This window comes from Mastacembelus armatus, chromosome 3, assembly GCF_900324485.2.
Source record: "Mastacembelus armatus chromosome 3, fMasArm1.2, whole genome shotgun sequence".
Taxonomy (NCBI): domain Eukaryota; kingdom Metazoa; phylum Chordata; class Actinopteri; order Synbranchiformes; family Mastacembelidae; genus Mastacembelus; species Mastacembelus armatus.
Genome location: NC_046635.1, coordinates 3893548 through 3916629, shown reverse-complemented (window position 1 = coordinate 3916629; position 23082 = coordinate 3893548). Strand labels below are relative to the sequence as shown.

The following is a 23082-nucleotide window of genomic DNA, read 5'->3' as shown; positions in this document are numbered from 1 at the left end:
CCTGGTTAGGAATAGGTAGGTATAGATATGGCTGGAAAGATACTAAGTACACTTACTCTAGTTAAGTACAATTTTGAGATATTTGTACTTTACTTGAGTATTTAGTTTTTCTGCTACTTCATACTGCACTACATTTATTTTTATAACTTTAGTTACTACTTACTTTTTAGAATCAGATAAAACATTGTGGCATTGAGTATTTTTATTTTTGGTAACGTCAAGTAAATTTGGCTGCTAATTACTTTTTCTTAAGTAAACATATGGTACCAGAATATTATTACACTTTACAATTATATTTTTACTTAAGTAAATAACCTCTGTACTTCTTCCACCACTGATGAATTGAAGGCTGGATCCAATCCCAGCTGACACTGAGCGAGAGTCCACCTTATTACAGCACTGACACATAGAGACAGAAAGCCATTCATAACACAATCATGTTTGGTGTGTATTTTATTTTTAAAAAGTCATAATAAATAACACTGTACTTAAATACTTTTGGTTTTACATTAAGGGAACAATTGGACAAGTCATACTGCAATAGAAACAGTAATCATTTGAGGGAAATAAACTGCTCTGTATCATACATCTTACACAGTGCATGAACTTTACATTTATAAAGTTCTTACTTTGGAACTAACAAAAACCTTCACTCATCATAACTGACTATTTTGTACTGATATGTTTTATGTGAGTTGTGTAGTCACATTACTTTGGCTCAGTACAGTCCAATAGGCTGTGTATAAGCACAAGCACTATAAATATCTATCTTTACATTGAAATAGAAATTACAACATTTACATGGTTTTCAGCGCCTGCAGCCTCTTCATACATCACGTGTAACAATCAGAGAACTGAGAAAAAATTCAAAATATATAACGTATTAGCTCATAATGTAGCTGTCCTGCTACATTTGTAGCTTCAAATAGGAACGGAATTTTAGATTTATTACATATTATGCTAACAAACATGTTGAATTTTCAGTGAGGAGTATAATGTGTGAGCGATTGTGCCCTTATTTTCAGTTTACCCACACACGTAACAGTAGTCACAGTCACAATGAGACCTGAAGGACAAATACCACAATGAGTGCAGTCAAATATTACTTCACTTCAGAAGTGTTCTTTTCATCACCCATAAAGCAGTTTTCACATGTCTGATTGTCTTGTGACTGACCATGATCTCTCAGCTGTAACTTAAGAAGCTGGAGATTTAGCAGCAGGTGCCTCCCCTGGGTGAGCCTTTCTTTGGACCTTGTTATGTTTCTTCTGCAGGCAGACTGGAGCAGAGAATAGAGGTAGACAGTGCATGATGATGATAGCCAAATTCAGCACCACACAAAGCAGTGCTACACCCACTGAGTTGGCAAATGTGATGGGAATGGAGTGTGTAAGGAGCCAGGGGCGTCGTGTCAGCATGTCCTGTTCAATGGCCTTCATCTGGAAGTGGGTGCCGAGGATGCCACATACATGGAAGAGCTGATGGCTGTGACCTGCAGGGGGAGCAATCAAGTCATGTCTGGTATTTTAAAGTGGAAAGGAGAGGGGTATATTCAAGCCTTCACCACTGAGCAAATAATTAACATTCCAACCTGATTTCAACAGATTAAAAAACAAACTTAAAGTGGTTAGGCATTAGCGCCATTCAATAACATTTAACACATTTAGAATACATTTAACATGCTAATGGGAATCTAGTGTTTCCTGCAGGCTGAGCATTTCTATGTTGTGGTTTAAGATCTGAATGTGGCATTTGACAGTGAGTTTTTCACAACCAAACTATTTGATCTGAAAACTAACGATCACAACACTGTAAATACTATTTTTACAAACTTGTCACTCCATCAACTCTTTAAAAAAATAACTTGCCAAACAGTTCTTTACACATATTTAATGCAACATTACCAGTGTAGTAAACTCTTCTGTTATCTGCTAAATGCTCTACAGTGGGATGCTACTGAATGCATTGCAGATGAGAGAGTGACCCAAAACACTGAGCTGAAATCACACTGCATGATAAGTCTGGGCACTGGGTTTTCTGGGCAGACACATGTAAATGACAACAATAACAACTTCTCTGACCAGTCTTACCTATGTAATCAAAGCTGCCAGGGGCCAGACGTTCAGGTAAATGCGTGGCAAAGAGAAAGCCTGTGAGGAAAGCCAAGGCGATGTGGTTGTAGTGGAGGATGTTGGTATCATTGTCCGTACAACCCTCCCTTACACACAGGAACACCTGTATGAACACAATACACAGGGAGTGGTGATAACAGATTAAAGCACGATCCCTGTTATTCATAAGCAGAAAATCACTGTTATCAACCTTAAACTTCTTCCTGAGACATTTAATTAAGCAGTGAAGCTGCCAGATGACTTGGAATATAAGACTGGGGCTTTAGTCACAAAGATGCATGTACATGTGGGCAAATGTGTGTGTGTTTTGGCAGGATTTTTACAAAAATAAAGTATTCCGCTGACTTGTTGAGTAATAGCTATATAAGAAATGTTTATTTCCAAAGGGAGGCTTCATAAACTATACACACAAAAGAGATACATATTCATGTGCTCAGATGTCTATCATGACAGTACTTGGCTATTGTTTCGTAAATCCTTTTAAAAGCCTTTAATTCATCTGCTGCATTGTAAATCAGGTCACCACCTTGAAACAATGACTGATTTACTTTACGGTATAAAAAATGGTTGGAAGGTCATTTTATTCCACAACTCTCAACTGCCAGCCCCTGGTGGTTTCACCCATGTTTAATATTTGATCCACTTCATATCCAGTTAAGCACTCAACTGTGATTTATTGCATTACATGAAAAAAACAGTTTGTGCTTGTTGTCACTGAAAAGCCAAATCACGTGTCCCTAGTAAATGTTTTACTCTAGTGCTCAACATTATCAGTATCAAACACGCACAAAAAACACTTCTTTGCAGTAAATTGTGAGATTTGCAGCATGTATGTTCAGAAATGCAACTTAATGTAATATCTAGCTACTATTTTGAAAACTAGTCCAAGGGAGGAATCCTCTATGCATTTGTGGTTTGTTGTTTTTTTGTTTCTATAATAGTACCTGCCTTCTATAAACACATTCACATTCTATAAAAAACAGAAACATTTAACAATCATATCATACATCAACCTGTAATTTAATCTGTGTAATGTTTAAAATGTACATTTAAAAAACTTCTGCTAAACTACTAATTGATTCATTATTGGTTAGCAGAACAACATCCCAATTATAGCTGTGTTTTGAAATGATGTCCAGTAGGAAACACAGTAACAGTACTTTTCACTAAAGGTTATATTAGACTGTATGCTCTAAATCTAGGAACCTGTAAACTAACCATTTATCAATTGCTGTAACACACACATGCACACACAAACACAGACACACCCTCTTCTATGTCCATTGACATTAATTCAGATGTAGAAGACACAGAGGCGTGAGGTGCACCAGTGTGGCCCTACCCTGTAGAACAGAGGAATGTTGTCAAACAGGTAGGGGAAGGTAAATGCAACAATACGGACAGTTTTGCTGAACTTTGGACTCTGATATTCAGGAAATCTGAAATAAAAGAAGAAAATGTTATCTGTGCAGACTATTGTATAATATCAGCACACTTGTACCACCTTTGTTTTACTGAGAATTACAGAAAACATTTTGCCATTCATTCAGCTCCTTGAACCTGCTCAGCTGAAACTACACTTAGAGTTAATCACTGTTTAGGGTTGGTCCCATAGACACAGTTAGGTCACACCCAGCATATTAAACAATGAATTGCATGGATACAGCAGTGAAGTGTCTGTGGGGTGGCAAAAGACATGTCACCACGCATTTTAAAGCACGCAAATAGATATGTCTATCTGATTTATTTACAACAAATACATTTCTATACAACATAGTAAAGAGAGCGAAAGAGCATATTTTTCTTTACCTCTTTACAATGTCACGATTATATTGCAGAAATGGTAAGCCAAGCCTTAGCAGTGGGGAGAGATGAATGTAAAGAGGAATAATTAGCAATACCAAGCCAACAGTAATACAGTGCATAAAGAATATTATGGTGCTGACAATGTGACCGATGCTATTAAGAGAGAGATGTGGAAACAGTACTGTAGTGATAGTGCTGAAGCTCCTCCTCTATGACAAAGGAGAACGACAGAGCAGTTCAGATATTTGTATTTGTGCTTTTTCCTATTTAAGGTCACGGGGATCTGCTGGAGCCTATCCCAGCTCTCTTTGGGTGAAAGGCAGGGGTCCACCCTGGACAGGTCCCCAGTCCATCACAGGGCCACATAGAGACAAACAACCTCACACACTCACACTCACTCCTATGGGCAATTTAGAGTCACCAATCAACCTGACATACATGTTTTTGGACTGTGGGAGGAAACCAGAGTACCTGGAGAAAACCCACACAAGCACTGGGAGAACATGCAAACTCCACACAGTGCTGCTTCCATGTCACTCCTCTATTTTCATAATAAAACCATAATGCCAAGTGTTAGTGGTAGCTGTGTAGAATGAATTTTCTCACTGCACCTGGAGTAGCAGGCCAGACTGGTGCAGATCAAAGTGTTGAGTGCAGCGACAGGGATGTAGCACCGATGGAAGACGCTGTTCACCCACTTGTCTGGGAAAACATAAGCTGAAAAGACGATTGCTGACCCTGCAGCAGGACACAAACAATGCAGCTCAACACAACATCACCACTAAACTACTGCCTCATTAATTACAACACATATTCAGTCAGTATCTGCAACTGAACATTAATGCTTCGTAAAGTCAGGATTTATTGCTGAGCTGTCTTACTGGAGGCAGTGAGAACTATTTTCGTGTCACCACTGAGGAGATATGATCAATTCATTTTAAGATACAGTTATTGTAGAGTTACAGAGTTACTGATACACTGTTAAATTAATGATGTTTCCCAGTCATGCTCTATAGTGGGCTATCTGACAGTGAACCATGTATCCTTACCCAGGCTGTACAAACTGAGGCCACCATAGTCAAAAAAGAAGCAGATGTGGCGTGCCCGCACTGACATGGTGCTGAAGGTGTGAGCACAACTTGATGCCAATGGGTAAATGCAGCAGGAGACAAGGAAAACCACAAGAGGCCAGGTGAATGAGTCCTGCCATGCACTCTGCATCAGCACCACCGTTACTAGCTTCCATAGGAAGTACCTGTCAGGGTAAACAGCAGACATAAGAGTTCACTCAATGTTTTTGTGGATGATACCACCACAATAACCTTCACTGTCATCAGTGATCCTCTCAACACCCACACAGGGTTTTGGTGCTATATGTTAATTTTTCTTTTAATTTATCATTTATCGGCTGTTACTGTTGGAATGATTATGCCTGATTCATTGCTCAGTAGCATTTGTGACCTGTGGAAAGAGCCACACCAGTTGGTTTCCTGTGTTTCCAGTCTTTTTGTGCCACCTTCCTCAGAGCTTTAGCTTCATAGTTCATGTACAGACATGAGTGTTATTCATCTTTTTATCTGTCAGAGAGAAAGCATGTGCCTTCCCTAAAATGTCAAATATTTTTTAACAAACCATAACAAAGTCCTTCCTATGAAGTGACAGTAAACACTAAGCGTGTAAGGCAGTCAGAGGGAGGTTTATTAACGAGCAAAACTACAACATAGCAGAAAGCTCCCTGTCAGTTGTTCAGCTGCCTTCTGTAGCAGATTTCAACAGATTGCCCACATTATGACAACTCAGAAAAAGACATTTAATCAGCTATGGCTTTCAAAAGACACATACTGAGCTTGTCTTCCCTGTCAGGCTGCCTGTATAACAACTGTCAGTGCTACACAAAATGCTTAATCTTATCAGGAGGCTATAGTGTTCTATGCCTCAGTGCACCTCATTAACAAAACAACATTATTTGTGCTTTTGCCCCATCACTGAGCACTACATCTGAGTGTGGCAACTCATATGGAAGCCTTAAGCACAGATCAGCTCATTAGCTGTTGGCCTGTAAGTCTATGCTGAGCCCCATGACACAAACCCCCATGTGCCAGTATATCCTCAACACACACCCAGACACACACAGGCATACAGGGACTTGTTTTTATATCTTGTAGGGACATTACATTGACTTACATTAATTTCCTGAGGACTGATTTAATCTTAACCATAACTACTACCTACCTACCCCAACCCTCAAACTACCCTTAACCTAATCCTACCCTTAACCTAACCCTACCTGAACCGTACCCTGACCAATAACTCTCCCTGACCGTAACCTCTACCCCACTTTAACTTCCTAACCTACCCCATCCCACTCTCTACCCCACCCCCATCACAATTTGTCACTTTCACTTAAGTGGGGAGTGAGGTGACAGTGGGCGGACTCCTGATGCCAGTGCACAGAAGTCACAAAGTGACATCTAAACAAATCTGTTCCCTAATCTAACTTTAACCTAATCCTAACCTCATCCTAACCTTAACCTAATTAACCTAATCCTAACCCAAACCTAAGCCTAACCTCACCCTAACTATAAGACAAAACAATAATTAATATCAGTGATTGACATGGTGGAGACCTTGCTATGGTCCCCACAAGGAAGCTGAGTCTCTACATGCCACTGTGTAAACAGGTTTCATTCTCCAAGATGTAGGAAACACACACACACACACACACACACACACACACACACACACACACACACACACACACACACACACACACACACACACACACACACACACACACACACACACACACACACACACACACTTCATCTGTGTGGACCGTGCAGTCAAAGCAACTGAAATCTCATCAGGGAGGAAGTGCAGTATGGTGAGGTGGAGTTGTAACCTCAGTAGTAAATTCTGAGACACGCGTGAACACACACACACATACACACACGCCACCATATGCTGACAAAATAATTGCATCAGGATGTTTAGTTTACCTTCATGCTCTGATGTTGTGTTTTTCAAACAAAGAAATGAGGCATGGAACTGAGAAGCTGAAAAGTCAAAATATTGCATTTGTGGAGTTCCAGGTAAAATGAACATAGAGTGTTAAGATGTGCAGTAAGCAGGAATGGAAGGAATTCCTCCCGCTCATCCACTTTAGCCTGTCTTTCTGCTCCTTAAGGTGTTGTGTTGCACAACTTGAGTTACTACAATATATGAATTACTACAGTATATGTTGGATATTAAGTTTGCAATTAGTGTATGAAAGACATGGAGGCAAGGAATGTTTGAAGTAAGCAAGTGTACATCATAGCTTTTCTGTTGAATTTCAACCCAAACCAATGCATGCTGGGAGGTATGATGATAAGGTAACGTTATTTCAAACATAACTTAACACATGGGTAATGTAGGCCATGCACTGGGCATTGATGGAACAGGAAAAAAACCTGCATGTGCAGATAAAGATGATAGGTCTTTACTTTAATCACTCATATTTTTGTTGTTTTAGTGCAACAGGCCAATGGTGAATAAAGCTATTAAAAGTAAATAAAAGGTAAATGAACTGGACAAATACACAAGTTCAATAAAGCTTGAGGTCTAACACACAAAAAGGTCATTGACAGGGAGACAATGTGATAAATATTCCTTGTGAAGGATCCTTTATTTATGGGACCCACATGGTTGCTGGGCTCAAAGTCTTCAAAACAAACCTGTCTGTGCTTTCAGTCCTTCTCGCATTACCTAAGTCAGGTTAGACTGATGAATGTAAGTGAATGATTTGGGGCATATATGTTCTGTCTACAGTAATAACAATGTACCATAATAGCATCAGCTGTTTTTGTGTGATAACAGGTAAAGACCTGCAACTTCAGAAAACACTAGTGCCATTATGGAAGCAAAGTCTAGATCAGTCGCTGGCCTACAAGCTGTGCAAGATTCCTTTTGATGAAACAAGTCCAAAAATGCTTCCTGACTGTTATGTAGCCTGTTGTTGTCATCTGAGATATGAGAAGGAAGAAGGTGAAGAAGAAGTTTCATTTGGGATGAAATGCACAGAAGATGTGAGCGCTTTCATTTGAAAGAGGTGATAATCTTTTTCCTTTCTGAGTGAATCAAGTCTCTGCTGAGCTTCTGAGCCCTGGCACAAAATTGATGATGACTGATCGATAATGATAATGATAATGATAATGATAGATGGTTTAAAAAGTAGTTCTCTACAAAACATATGAATCTTAAGACACATGAATATTCTTGTGATGCATTGTGACAAGAATGAGATTTGTCAGCTGTACCAGGAGGGCAGAAAGTGGGTCCAGATGTTGAGTGTCTCATTGGTCAGCTGGAAGAGACTCAGGACGCAGTCAGTGGCTGAGCTGCGGGGGTGCCTGTACCCAGAGATTATGCTGTCCTCGTGGAAAACCTTGGGAATTAAAGACTCTTGGTTAGTTGTCAGTCAGTTCGACAACTCTGTGAAACCTGTTTTTCTGGTACTCTAGAGGCAGGAGAAATCACGCAAATGTACCCTGAACCATGTGTAACAGGAGACACAAGACATTCTCAGTGGACCTAGTGTTACATGTTTAATATAAAGACCTATAAACACATCACCGTGGTCACTTCGAGTCTTCTTTCAGCCTTCTTTGTTGGAAACACCTACAGCTCATGTCCATCCTAAATTAAAGATCTTTTTAAGGGATCATAAACCCAAATACTTCATTTTACACTAAATTATGTTTAACAGGCTGATATTTTTGTCCAAAGCAACTTTGGAGTCAGCAGAAAAAAGAGGTGTCATCAAAAATTTCAATTACATCCTTATACAACAAACAAGTGCTTAGATTTTCAGCCTCTGCAATGAAGTCACAGGTAAAACATAGTAATGGATAATGTTTGTTCCCTATAATGAAGTAGAAATGGTGTAACTCAGTATGTCCAAAATAATGGACAGTTTTTACAGTTTTAAATAAAAGCTTTCTTTCACATAATTAGGGGTGTTTCATTTAATATTTTAGCCCAACTCTCACCCTCCAGCTCAGCCTGACTGTGTGAAAGCTGAAATGTCCTACAAGTCCAGTAAAGACACAGTGAAGACAAACTTACTTTGGGTACTTGATTGATGGTGAAGACGCGTGGTAATTTGATGAGGCTGAGCATGACTACTTCAAGGTGCTGTGGTTGCTGTCTGGGAGGTGAGCTGAACTGAGGCCGCCAGCAGGGTCTGCCTCTGTCTTTTTACCATGCTGTCCTCAAGGTTCCTCCCCTTCTTCTCCTCCCTCTTCTAACCCAGCGAGGATATCCAGGGTACCTGTGCCACTCCCTCCTCTCATTATCTCTCTGGAGGTGGAGCATATGTGCACACAGGTGTATACTCACACTCACACACACACACACACACACACACACACACACACACTTCTATTGTTGTGCACAGGGACATCCCCTAACCGTTTCAACTAATTGCCTAACTGCAGCCTTAACCCTAACCTCGACTGAATTCTAGTCTTGATGAGCTCTTAACCCTCAAACAGGGGTGTGAAAAAGTGAGAAGGAGCCAAAAAGTCCTCACTCTGATAGTATTATGCTCCAAATGGTCCTCACAAAGGCAGAAGTACAGCCACATACACACACCTGCTGCTCGGCCACAATAAATCAAAGATTTCTCTGTAAAGGAAAACAGTTTTTCAGGATTAGACCACAGTCATGGTCACTACTTTTATGTTCGGTATTAACCACAATATTTTTCCATTCATGTATAGCAAAGATCTTCTTTTGGTAATTGCATCATCTTCCTATCAGTCAAGCCAGTAGAGCAGGTTTCAGGTGAACATTTTCCCTTAAAAAACAGCTGTGAGTGATGTTAATGGTGTGCAACTGAGACCAATATTTTTAGCCATTTTCCTGCCAGATGATTCAGTTCAGTTCAGCATTGAACTGCTATCTGAGTTTCATCTGGTCCGGATAAGGCTGATATCATGATTGGAGGGTGTGAGTCGGTCTGGCAGAGCAGTCAACAGGGTTCCTTTCATTTTTTTCTTCTTTTTTTTTTTCCCGTCTCCTGGTTAAACTGACATGTCACCATCTGCCCTCAGACCGATGGCAGCCGTCACACCCAGCAGAGCCGACCGAGCCCAGTCACTGTTAACCGGGCCTCTTATCTTGTTCAAACTCTGAAGCAATAAAAGCAAACACACTCACTGCCACTGCAGAATTAGGAAATGGAAAGTAGGAGATGATATGTGTGATTTGTTTGATGGTTTGCTCATGTTGCAAAGAAAAAAAGGCAAACAGTCCTTTTCTTTGTCTTTATGAGCTCTTTTGATTGGACGGAGAGCTGCAGTGATCAGTAACCTCTAGGAAAACGTCATGTAAGTGCAAACAAAAGCAAAGTTAATACTTTATCTCAAAGTTACCCAAACCCAAATTACTCTGGTTTGGTATGTTTCAACCTCAGTATCAAACTTTCAATCCAATCATCTTAGAGCGAACACGTTTAAAAACGCTTTGAATGTGAGGAGACATAAACTGTAAATTCAAGTGAAGCCTCCAAACCATCAGCCAATAAATCCAGGTTCAGTAAGCCACCATACTGTAGTGAAAAGTACAATTACAACATCTCAGTGCAACGAACTAACACATGTCCAGCACAAAAGCACAGCAGCTCGTTCCACTTTCTATCAGAGGAGCAGATCTGCGGTCAGAGGCAGAGCACCACCACAGGTTTAGAGCTACACATATATAAACCGACAGGAGGTTCATGTCTGACTGGAAGTCACTTTGGTTTGGCTCAGAGTCAGTTTGCACAGTTAATGTGTAAGTCACTAAGAGTTTGAGCAGCAGTCGAGTGCTGGGGGTTATGCCTGAAGGTCAAATGACAACACAGTTATTTGTAGGAGTATGGTGAAAAAAACAAACGCATACCACACTGAGGGGAAATAACAGGTGTCTCTGTTGAGTGGAGAGCCACAGATGAACATGCCTTTGAGTGTTATCGTTGTATTTATCATTTTTAGTGCCTTTAATGTAACACCAGGAGGGAAAACAGTGTTTCACCATCCTTTCAAGAGAAAGTTTCAGGGCTCTGAAACTGCAGCTCACACCAAGCCACACCCACCCAGAGTTGCTGAGGAGTTTGTTTAAATGGGATCAGGGTTAAATTACACGCACACAGTCGCACCATAAACCAACAGGGAAGTCTGTGTACGGTAGAGTGAAATAACAGGAGGTCACCGGAAACAACAATATCCTGGAGGTAAAGTCGTGCTTTAATAACAGCCGAAAAACTACTTCACTAGTTTCAGGTCAAAGGCCTTTAAACGGAAATTAATCTAAATATATTTTAGGTTTAAATTTATAAGGAAAAAACTGAGTGAGTAGAGAAATGGGTGCAGATGTGTCCACACAGGGCACAGCAGTGTCACTGAAAGGTTTGAAAAACAGGGTGACCTCAGCACAGCATTCTCCACCCTCTTCATAAGACCCATCTCTACAAATGGTGTTGGCCCTGGTGCCACAATTATCTGTTACTATGCTATTTTGGTGCTTTCCTTTTTCACCACAAGGTGCCAGTGCTTTCAAACAGAAGCTGCACAGGTTTGCGTGAGAACAGGCTCTGCAGTTGATGCATGAGGAGCAAATCCACAGGAAAGTTTTTGAAACATAGTTTGATTTTTAGCCCAAATGAAACTTTTTCTTTATGGAGCTCAGAGTCCTCCAACTTTGCCTTCAGATTTCATGTTTTGCCTTTGTTTTCCTTTTGTGTTTATTCATTTATCCTTCAGTGACCCTAAGACTGCATTTTCTTTAGGAAACATCACAGGGAATGAAAGCACATCACTGCTGATACACAAAGATCCTGCAGTGCTGCCTGCATCTTTTATTGAGTGGTAATGAGAAAAAGTTAAGATTTTGCTGCAGGCTGAAGCCCACCCCCTCATTTTAAATGAAAGCCAAATTGAGCCTCCTGTGGCCGACACTGAACATTTGTATAGCATCAGCACAAATACGAAGTAGCTTCTCACATTTGTCGAGCCATTGTTTCTTTAAAACAGAAAGAAGTTTGTTTTTGTTCACTTCCAGTGACAGTATGATACTCCAAAGGTTTAAAACACATATAATACATTTTGTCAGCTTCCTTTTTAAAGTGGATCATATATTTTGTATGGAAAATCTTAATCTGTAAAGTAACTGGTAACTATGACAGTTAAATAAACGCAGTAACATTTCAGGTGCAGTCGTCTTGTTTTTCCTGCCCTTTCCTTGAATTAATGAAACAATCGTTTTTACCATTTTCATCACAATAATAATAATCTGCTTAGTGATCTGTTGTATTTGTGTGTGTGTGTGTGTGTGTGTGTGTGTGTGTGGGTGGGTGGGGGTGTGGGGGGGCAGGGCAGACAGATGGGTGTTAGACTGCTCTGAACCAGGCTGCTGTGCTGCAGCTGCTCAACGAGTTGGTGCCTCCCTGGTGTTTTGGTTGATGAGGTGTAGTTTGTGTCTCCAAAAGAGGCGCATGTGTGGCAGACACCCTCCTGATACATTATTAATGGTTAGACTCCAGGCGTTTTTTTTTCTTCTCCTTTCCTCTGCCTAATCTAGAAACCCACCAGACTTGCTTTCTCTCCTGTACATCTCTACATCATTTTTTCTATTTACTCTGCACCTACTGCTGCTCTGTCTCCCCATTGTTCTCTAGCACCGTCGTCATCTCTGACTCGTCTGGCGAATACACAGTTGAAGACTTTCCAGCTCTCTATCACGTAAACCAATGCATGCCAGCTGCTCAGAAGTGCAGCAGTTATCAGGTTTGAAAACTGAGACGGGAGATGCATTTTATTTTAATTTAGTGCTTAGGTAGCTGCTAATGAGGGCAATAACAGTTTTAAAGCAATACTAGGGCCTTTGAAAAATATGCTTCTTCTTTTTCTTGTGACCAACAAGCATCCAAGTCAAGAAGTCGTCTGATATAATGTGTTGTTGGCATATTTTGGTAAGCTGTTTTCCCATTATTTAAAGTCATTCATCACTGTGAAAAGATCACAAACCTCAATAACCTTCGAGGACTTGAACTGTCAAGTTGCATTCATAAATATGCATCAGGGTCCTATCTCCTCTGAGACCTCCAAACAACACACAAACAAATCCAATAATGCAGGGTTCAACGGTGTGTTAATTTCATCAAGTGGGTAAATTTATGGGCACCATAAAGCCTCTGGCCTCTGAACACTGGAGTATCAAGGATTGACTGTAATGTTATCAGGGCTATCTCAAAGGCATCTGAATGGCAGCAGAGGAGGCAGAAGAGAGCAGCACGGAGCCTGTGAAGGGACTGAGCTTATCAGGTTTATGTTGGGCTAATTACAGGACTGGGAGACAGACTCACTGTCAGGAGGGTTGGTAATATTGTTAGCATCAGGGGAAGAGGATGAATGAGATCTGTGGGGTGAAGTTGGTGGTTGTAAGGGAGAAATTATTACTGGGTTGTATAAACGCCAGAAGGTAATGAAAGATGCAAAAGGGTGGCAGGAGCTATAGTCCTTCTCAGGTGTCTATGCTTCTCACTGGATCAGAATAGCCTAATTAGGATAAATTATTAATCAGGATTGCTTTTCTTCTCAAGCAGTTTCACAGCGAGGACGTTCAATACGAGCAAACTGTTTCTCCATTGCAGAGTTACAGCTGCTTAGCAATGGAGCAGATGAACCGAACTGTATTAATTTAGGTATAACACAGTCTGATCTGACCCTAGAAACAAACATTTATGTAGCTAGAACTGGAGTAATGACAATAACAACAATCGGGTAAATGGTTTGATAATGACATCCATAATTCAAAGGGTTTGTCATAGATTTGAAATGTGCAGGATGTATAACGGACAGACTAAATGATCACACTTATCAAATCAATAGTTTGATTCCAATGAACAGTATATTTGAATTCAATAATGACGTACTTTCTTTGTGGTGATGCCTTTGTCTTGCAGAGATCTTGTTTCTTTATTAACATGTGGATTTATGTGTGTGATTATTTTATGTTCCTTTTCTATTAAAGCTAAAATACATCCAAACATTGTAACACTCACTGTAATTGTGTATAATGTACACTATGTAAAATAACTACACCACTTATCCTGTATAGGGTTGTGGTGAGTCTGGAGCTAATCCAAGCTGACACTGGGTGAGAGCATATGAAAATCTAATATTTAAAAATCAACTGGGGTGATAAACTAACCACATAAATTTGATACCAGTCCACACCTGCAGGGAGATCTTCATTCAAATGCTGCTGAAATGCTGAGTCAAGTCCCTGTTTAGTGTAAGAGAGGCAGACATGAGAGCAGAATTTTAACAAACTGTGTTTATTTTTTACACCGTTAAAAAGCAAATTTTTAAAGCACAAAGATTTACTCTGTATATAAACACCTTTTTTGGACTAAAAAATGGTAGCATTTGCACATTGTGCTTGGATTGCAAAGTCTGTACAACTGCTCTGGGTTTCCTGTGATGTCACGACCCCAGTAAACATTTTATTGCATAAATCACGTTTGACCTCAGTGGTCATATGTTGAAGTCTTAACATAGTGGAGAGAGAAAGAAACTAACACTAAAATGAGGAAAAAGAAGTTCTCATACATACAGTGAACAATAATAGCAGCTTTCTTACTGAAGGCGTTGCACATTGTCCTGAAAAAGAAAAAAAAAAATCCAAAAGAAATACAGACAAAATTATGTGACAACAAACGGCAGTTGTGCTTTTATCTATCTAACAAAACATCCTACTCCTCTGCAAATAATTCAAACAACTGATGTAAAACCACATTTCAAAATAAAAAAATCCTAATACACAAACTTTCAAGGAGAATTTGCAGCTATTGGCTCATTTCCCTTTAACAGTAGCTGACTAAATGCTAATCTCTAGTTGCACACATCCCCTTTACGATAAGCAAGTTTTACACACATTGTTTTTTGCTATAACATATTCAACCTATATTTGAATAACTAGCTTTTACCAGAAGGCAGTGTCTCTGTGACATTCTCCAAGGAGACTTAAAAATCCGTAAATGCTGAAAAATGCTGAAAGGAAACTGGTTTACACAAAGAATATACAAATTCAAATGAACTTGAAACAATGACTTTGGTATAAACAAAATGGAGCTAGTTATTCACACAAAACCGTAATTCCTGAATATTTCCTTGAAACTACATATTTCTACTTGTCCTGTCAAAATGGTAAGGTATCAATTATTCAAATAATTTTTGGGAGGAAAATGCCACGAGGAAATGAATTAAAAGGATCAGCAAGCATAGAAAAAACCCAGGTGATCAAAACGTGTCCTCTCCCCTCCTTTCTGGGCTAACACTTGAATCCACCCTCTGTACAGTCATTTCTCCCATTATTCCAATATAAACCTCAATGATGGAGCTTCAGGTACACTGTTAGAAAAACAAAAACAAAGATTTTGAAACAAAAACAATTGGGAAAATAAATAATAGTAGAAAGATTAGTAAAAGATTAATATTGTAAGAACAACATTGCTTTGAGAGATTGTGTATAACGATTCAACTCGATGCTCTGCCTGAAATACTAACTACCATACAGTACAATATGCATTATATATGTACATAACACATGATGTACTGCACAGGTACTATTTACCTTGAAAAAAAAGTTTCTTTATCTTAGTAATATAATATCATGACATATTAGATCTTTTTCTCTGAAATATTAGAACTCAATCTCAGACTACCTTTTTAACAGAGGGGGAGGAAGCAAAAAGCAACTCTTCTACACGATGTTGAATGAAATGAATCATATATGTTCTTTGATTTAGCAAAAGCAGACCGTCTGGGAAAAGTTTTCAAAGTTTAAACCAATTTTATCAGAATGATCGAAGGAAATTCACCATCAGCACCTTCAGAAGAACACACCAGCCTGATTCCCCTGCTTCCCATTAATAATCCTCAAGGTAGATCGATGAGAGTCTCATTGATGCCGAGGGCCCTGCTCTGTTTTGTTTGTGAGTGTGGTGCCAGTGAATGCTGACTCATCCCTGACTGCCTACTGTGTGCAGGCTCAGCAGCCTATTAGCCAGGTGACCTGTTAGCATCTTGGCGAGGATCTTTCTCCTCGTAGAGCAGTCAGCAAGGCAGTGTTGGATTGAAAACGCTGAGTTCACGCACCCACTACAGCTGAGATAAACAAGAGCCTGCTGGGACTGATGGCTTCAGCACTCCTGGCATTGTCTATTTAAATGTTAGAAATTGACATGGTTGTGAAAAGCAGCTGTGCCTCTGCTGCCCACATGTCTATCTGCCTGAATACACAACCTGCACTTAGATCCTGCAATTATCAGCTGGAAGTACGAGTTATGAAAGTGAAAAGGTGGGAGTGACAATGAATAGAAATGTAGCTGTAACTACTAACGCTGAAGAAAATGAGATCTAAAGACTTCAGTGTTTCGCACTGACAGGTCAATGGATCATCTGAATCTAAATTTGAGCATTTAAAGTCAGTTTAATGGAAATGCAAGTTTTAGTATAAAGTTGAAATGATACAGTTGAGCTGTATTTAGACTGATCTTCATGAAGTTTAGTGGACTTTTCTACCTGCTGATCATTATCATCAGCTAACATTGGCTCATTTACATCTGCACTCCCTTGGAAATGATCAATAATATTATGAAAGGCGGCTTATGTGTGTGGTAAAGTCTGCAAACTAGGAAGTACCATGTCCACTTCACTGCCCACTGATGAAAAGTAAATATACCTGGCTGTGCTTTCCAGCTTTCTGCAAACAGTGCAAATAAACACAGAGTGACAGCGACCCTCGGTCAGTGAATCTACCGCCTCATGTCTCAGGCGTCTCTTTTATTGTAATTTGTGATCAGCTGTGACCACTTTGGTGCTAAATTACCTGTGGTTGGGATCACTGTCCAGGAAGCCTGATATGGGAAACTATCACTTTATTAAACAAGCTAAACCCAAACTGAAACAGAACTATTTATACCAGAGTTCTGCCATGTCACATGAATAATTAAGTCTGTTTTTGACTGACTTTAGAGGGTTGTGGTTCCAGCTAAGAACGGCAGCACATTTTAAAACATCTCACACCAGAGTTACAGAAGCCTCAGCACTGGGGCCTAACTTTATGGGTTTAATGCTCATGGTGTGGCAGCGTGCTACTTGCAAGCCACATGACTTAAGATGTGGTCATGCCATATTATTCTTATTATTTTAAATTCAAGTAGATCGAGACACATAATCCATGACATGGCATTTATATTAAAAAGTAATAATATTTAACAGCCACCTCCCAGAAAAATATTTTTCCTAATATAGTGGTGAAATAAAATAAAGTTCAAATATTTTCTGTTGATAAGATTTTTTGGCAACATTTTCCGCCAAGTAGTGTATAATATATTCTGTTATTTACAGCATAGTAATTTCAATAAACTTTCCAGATCTGGGATTAAATGGTAAAAAAAAATACAACTGGAAAAAGGACACGGTAGAGGCATCAAATAATGTCAGAACTGTGACTGAGTTTAAACAATGCAAGGAGTTTTATCTTTCTCTAACATCATAAGCTGTTATTTTAAAACACACACGCATACACACACACACACACACACACGCACACACACTTCATGAATGCAAACACTCACTCTGAAACTAGGTCTGTGCATAATTACAAACACTAGAGAGAGCTACAGTCAGTGTTACAGAAAATATAAAGTCTGCAACAGAGCACACGAGAAAGTTTTAATGCTGAAAACTGCAGCCGACTAAACTCATCCTTTATTTCAACCGAAACTAGGACGCACGTAGACACACAATGTGAGCACCCACTTCAGATTCAATTATCCATTCAGTTCTTACGCACAAAGCATAGTCGTCCTCTTTTCGGTCATCTCAGCTGTATTCTTTATGTGGGTTACAGTTTGTCTAGTTGTGCTTGGCACGAATCCCTTTTAAGTAGTTTTTCCAACGCTTGACCACATCCTTGAAGATGGGGGAGTTGTCTATGGATGCCAGCAGCTGTAGCTGGTTAATGTGCGTGGTGTGATAGTCCCAGCGTGCCAGGTTGGGCGCAGAGCCCAACATGAAGTGACGCAGGTCATAGATGCTCCCAGAGCCTGTGTCAAAGAGAGGCAGCATGGCCTTCAGTGACTCCATGCCACGGCTGAACAGCTGCCCTGCCTCCCTGCCAAATTTCTCTCCAGCTGTCTCAGTCAAGTCATGGAGTCCCAGCAGGGAGTAGATGAAGCCGTTGAGGACGAAGGAACTGGGTGTAGTGGGGTATTCTTCATACCAGTCGTATTTGTTCATGAACACAGCTTTGACCCCGTGCTGTGCTGAAGGCACCTTGTAGGGTCCTACTGCCTTGAGGGCAGCGTTGAGGTAAGCCTGGTCCTTGGTGAGGAGGTAGGCTCTTACCAGGGTGGACATGGCCTGACCCTGAGCCATGGCCGAGTACCACCCAGGCTCCAGTGGTCGGAAACCCTCCCCCAGTTTACGGGTAACCATGATGGGCCAGCCACCTCGTTCGTCCTGGTTGCGCACCAGCCAGTCACTGGCAGCAAAGAAGGCGGCCATGTGGGCAGTAGTGGAGATAGTAATGTTGTCGACAAAGCCACGCCCATGTATGAATAATCGTACCACCCGTCGGGGCATGATCTGAGAATGGAATCGGATGTAAAGGTGTAAGACAATGACTGGAAGTGGGATTTGACAGTAGTTATGAAGAAAATATGGTCAGTTTCATAGTTAACACAGCTATAGTTACCTTTGAATTTCACAAAAATCTATTAAAAATAATGGCATTGTGTATTATATTTACACCACTAACTGAAATGCCAATTTAAAGTTGTGCCTAGTTTAGGGCTCTAACTACTGTTTTTTTTGTCCAACTATTTTGTTTATGAACTCTCAAGCCCAGAGAGATATCTTCAAATTACTTGTCATCAGAACCCTAAATATTCACATATTTCACAATAGAAGATTAAGAAAAGCGCCAAAGTCTCAAATTTGAGAAGCTTGTATAGACAAGCTAAAAGACAACTTAATTATCAATATAGATGCCAATCAATTTTCTGTTAATCAATAAATCGTTGATTAAGCTTTATTCCAGGAGTTTCTATCATGGGTACTTTCATTACCAAACGTCTGACTTAAACCAACCTTTGTAGCCTTCACAGCCTTAGTGTTGGATAGACCGACGCCCTTCCTGAGGTCGGTGACTAGGTCTCGGGTCAGAGTGCTCCAGGCGGTTCGTGGCCCGATGCCATATGTGATTTCTCTGTCTTTGAAGGCAATGAGCTGCGTACTGGTCACGTAGTGGATGGTGAAAGGCGGGCCCTTCTCTGTGGTTTCGAGGACGATGGATACACTGCCGTTGGAGGTGAACTTGATGTCCAGGCTGAGGATGAAGTCTTTGGAGTTACCCAGTTGTAGGGACACGCCTTCTGAGGACTCTGTGGTGGTGGGGTAAGCTGGGGTGGGGGTAGTAGATAAAATGTGTAAAATGAACCAGAATGACATGATAAAACACATTTGAAAGTATATATTGAAGCAAATTTGAACAGAAAAAAAACGCCTAACCGCATTTGACTGATGTTAAGAGCTTGATACTCGATGACAATGGACTATTTTTGGTGCACTGACTAAAAGCCTTTCATAGTGTCATTGTCTCTTTTAATACACTCTCCTTTGCCTTTCTATGATGGTTGCCTTTTTACTCATGTTCCTGAGATTCTTCTGTGATCACATTCTCAAATCAATGACTGTCTGAGAATGTTAAAAATAATCTGCGATCAAATCCCTACATTTTTGTGTGTGTTGTGGTGTACAGCTTTTCCTTGGTTGATGTGCCTTGCTGTGTTGGTGTGTGTGGGGGAGACAGTCTCATACACACACACACAGAGTCACATTTCCATTCCTTGACTCTACCCTTAACCTAAACCAAGTTTCACTCAAAAATTTCATGGATGTTAGAGCAGCCCTGCACTCCAAAACCACACACACACACACACACACACACACACACACACACACACACACACACACACACACAGTACAGATGTGACACTGCACACTGCACATGAGTTTAATTAGGAGGGCAGAATGGAGGAAAGAGAAACAGAGAAGCAGAAGGATGAAACGAGCAAGAAAAAGAAGCTGCAGCAGAAACTTTTCCATTTGCATCTTGACATATCTTCCTTACAAAGTTCAAAGTTTCCACTCTACCATCAGTCCTCTGGTACTATATCTCTGTGCCAGTGTAGTTCATGCACTTCAGTTGCTGTTGTGAATTCTTTTCTATGCCCTTTAGTTCGAACAGCTTTTGGGATGATTTCTCCTTTGGCTTTGTTACTTGGTGTAAAGAAATTCTAATCACGACTTCCCAAAGGATGAAGAGAGGAAGGAGTGTAGGAGTCAAGAAAAAGGAGGATAATGGAATGATGGTTCACACAAGTGCCCTTAAAAGCACCCTGAGAGCAGAGAGAGCGAAAATGAGCCAATAGTGAGAAGACAATTGAAAATCAGAGACAGAGAGATCTCACATGACATAAGCTGAAAAAGCAGAACTAGATGAGGCCGACTGAGATACAAAGACAGCTGATCAGAAGGAGAATGAAGGAGAGAGCCAGCCTGGCAGGGGCCTCTGGATGACTACGGCTCTTTAATGCACTCATAAATCCATTACTTAAGGCAATGCAGAGAGTAAGTGGATTTGTACTCTGGCCCTGTGATTACTCTGCCATCAATAAAGGATGGGCAGGGAATATAGACAAGATTCCACCTCCTCCACTCTGCTCTGCTCTCTAGCTGTTTAGCAACAAGGCAGGGAGATGACAAGCTGCCAGAAATACATCAGCATAAAACCGTGCTTGTATACATGAGTGAACACATGTGACAAATACGTAACACATAGTACATGTTGTGTGTGCAGAAATAAAAGACCCAAATGACAAAGCAACAGCCGATACGTTGTGTGATTATTGAACCTCGTTTTTCAGAGACTGATAAACATAAAAATGGTGTAAAATAAATTACAAATACAAACTACATGTTTGCATAAGCCAGTATCTAACAGATGCAACAGATGCATCTTTGACAGCAGAGCCTGTGTGGATCAGGATCAGTGGATCAACTGACTAAAACTTTCCTCTGTTTCTTGAACAAAACTGCTTATGTTCTTTTAGGGTGCATGGGGATTCTCAGTGAACGAGTCCAAGTCTAAAGTCCAATCACAAATTCTCACTAGATTGAGATTTGGCCTCTGGCTTGGTCACCAGAGATCAGTTTTCACTTTGAGGTTAAATCATTTTGATGTTTGGGAGTATTTACATTCAGTAAGTCTTTCTCTCTATATAAAGGCTTTTATTGGTAGCTTGGAGTCTGTCACTTGGCAGTAAATCCCTCTGTGATTGCAATTACTTGTGACTGACATATTTGTATTTCTGATAAAGTACCTGCTTAAGGGGAGATGTAGTGTTAAAGTGTGCTTGCTGTTAACACAGTAATCACCAAATCAAGCAGGAAAGAAATGATAAGGACTGGAACTTAAAATGTGTCTTTTTTCTGATAATTTCAAGAAACTCATATTAGCTCTTCTCTTGTTTAATGTTTTAGGACATTAAAACTTCCCAAATCTACCAAGGTTGGTTAAAAACTTTATAACTGTAATGTAGCTGTTGACAGCTGTTACTCTACTGCATCTACACTGAACGCTTTGTACAAACCAGTCCCTGGTAGAAGAAGCATTTCTGCATTTCTGAACTTTACAATAAACCATGAGGAGATTCATGAAGTAAAATCTGCTCAGGCAACAGATGTTCCATTTGTGAGAGACTTTGCATGGCTGTTTAACACCGGTGCCCTACATACAGTAAGGAGAAAAGATCTCAACAGAAAGACGGGAGTGCAGGGAGGCAAAGACAGAAAGAGAAACTGACAGCTGAGGAAAAAACAAGGGAAGTTTGAAAGAGACAGAGGAATGAGAAATTAAAATGGATAGAGAAAATGTAACTGCAGTGTTTAGGAAGCACAAGAGGGGTGAGCGTTGAAAAGTGGGTGGAAATGAACAAACAGATGTGGAAGGCTGACTGTAATCTGGGGGTAGAAGGGAAAGATTAATGGACAATGAGGACTGCTGAGGGACTGCTGATGAAAATATGATGAGAGAGCTAAGGGAAGAGAGAAAGCTGTGATGTTGAGTTCAAGCTGTAAGGCAAGGCAAGTGAGGAGTGGAACAGAGGGGGAAAGGGGTAGATTGATGAAATGAAAAGAAACTGGCAATGATGAGAGGTTGAAAGAAAAGATTTTTTTGGAGGACAGGAAAATTAGGGTAGAGGCAGTAGCTCAGCAGGGGACAGAGATAGAGCGAGTCCTGGAAATATCAGTAGAGGATCAGTGGCCAATAAGACGGCTCACAGTAAGCACTGGGAAAAATCTCTGGACTTCTCCCGATTCCAACAATAACTCCCATCATGTGGTCATTTTACAGCTGTGAAACTGGACCAGATTTCACATCACTATTACAATAGACAATCAGATCTTACTTACAAATATTTATACCACTCATATACAGAACATAATCGATACATCATCCCAGAGCCCAAAATTTAAAGGAAAATATCTCAATTTGATTTTTCTGATTAATACTGTGGTTCCAATTAAAATTTTAATTATTTTCCATTAATTTAGCTGCCGACATGTATCTGTGGTAAACATTGTATTAAAAAAATCCATTAAAACGGCTTCATTAAAACTGTTTACATGAACACATGAAAAGGAATTGCTGTTTATATCAGTCGGTCATTGTCTTTGTGATCTTGGCTAGTTTTAAACAGAAAACTGGACCGATTTCACACATATACTGTACATTAATATGTCAACAACAATATAATACCTTTAAAGTTTAATTGGGAGATTTTAAGAAGTCTGTTAAACAGTTGCTTGTCTTTCGTTTTACACTCGACAACGGTTGCTTCTTTCATAAAACTATCAATGGACAGGAGTGACTCTATAGACACTGGTATCCAGAGCCTGAGCATACTAACACAGCAGCAGCCAATATTTTTATGGGTATTTTATGGATGATGTAGTGTAGCTTCATTCAGCACATCCTATCAAACAAA

General features: G+C 40.2%; 2 protein-coding genes across 4 annotated transcripts in view; both read right to left on the bottom strand.

Annotated features, from left to right (window-relative positions):
- Positions 1–435: 435 nt before the first annotated feature.
- Positions 436–9316, bottom strand: paqr5b (progestin and adipoQ receptor family member Vb). Of its 2 annotated transcripts, XM_026320004.1 has the most exons (8): positions 9045–9316; positions 8237–8364; positions 4988–5193; positions 4550–4676; positions 3942–3986; positions 3475–3571; positions 2091–2235; positions 436–1492 (listed from the first exon to the last, which is right to left on the bottom strand). In XM_026320004.1, the coding sequence occupies exons 1-8, from the start codon at positions 9096–9098 to the stop codon at positions 1197–1199; spliced, it is 1098 nt and encodes a 365-aa protein (XP_026175789.1). In that variant the 5' UTR covers positions 9099–9316; the 3' UTR covers positions 436–1196. The 2 variants fall into 2 exon arrangements, with proteins under 2 accessions (XP_026175789.1, XP_026175790.1); XM_026320005.1 differs by lacking the exon at positions 3942–3986 and having other exon boundaries at positions 9045–9315.
- A 4966-nt stretch (positions 9317–14282) lies between these two features.
- The window catches only part of glceb (glucuronic acid epimerase b), a 44777-nt gene continuing 35977 nt past the window's right edge, over positions 14283–23082 (bottom strand). For both annotated transcript variants that reach the window (XM_026319940.1, XM_026319939.1), the window contains 2 exons: positions 19121–19431; positions 14283–18616 (listed from right to left, as the gene is read on the bottom strand). In XM_026319940.1, the coding sequence (XP_026175725.1) occupies positions 17885–18616; positions 19121–19431 (1043 nt within the window). In that variant the 3' untranslated portion in view covers positions 14283–17884. The remainder of the gene's footprint in view (positions 18617–19120; positions 19432–23082) is intronic.

Bases quoted from the DNA above. Each gene is read 5' to 3' on its own strand.
- paqr5b (XM_026320004.1), bottom strand. From the start codon at position 9,098: ATGCTCAGCCTCATCAAATTACCACGCGTCTTCACCATCAATCAAGTA. The intron at 8,365-9,044 runs GTAAGTTTGTCT...TTAATTCCCAAG, and splicing joins CCATCAATCAAGTACCCAAA to GTTTTCCACGAGGACAGCAT. The intron at 4,677-4,987 runs GTAAGGATACAT...GTCCTGCTGCAG, and splicing joins CCTCAGTTTGTACAGCCTGG to GGTCAGCAATCGTCTTTTCA.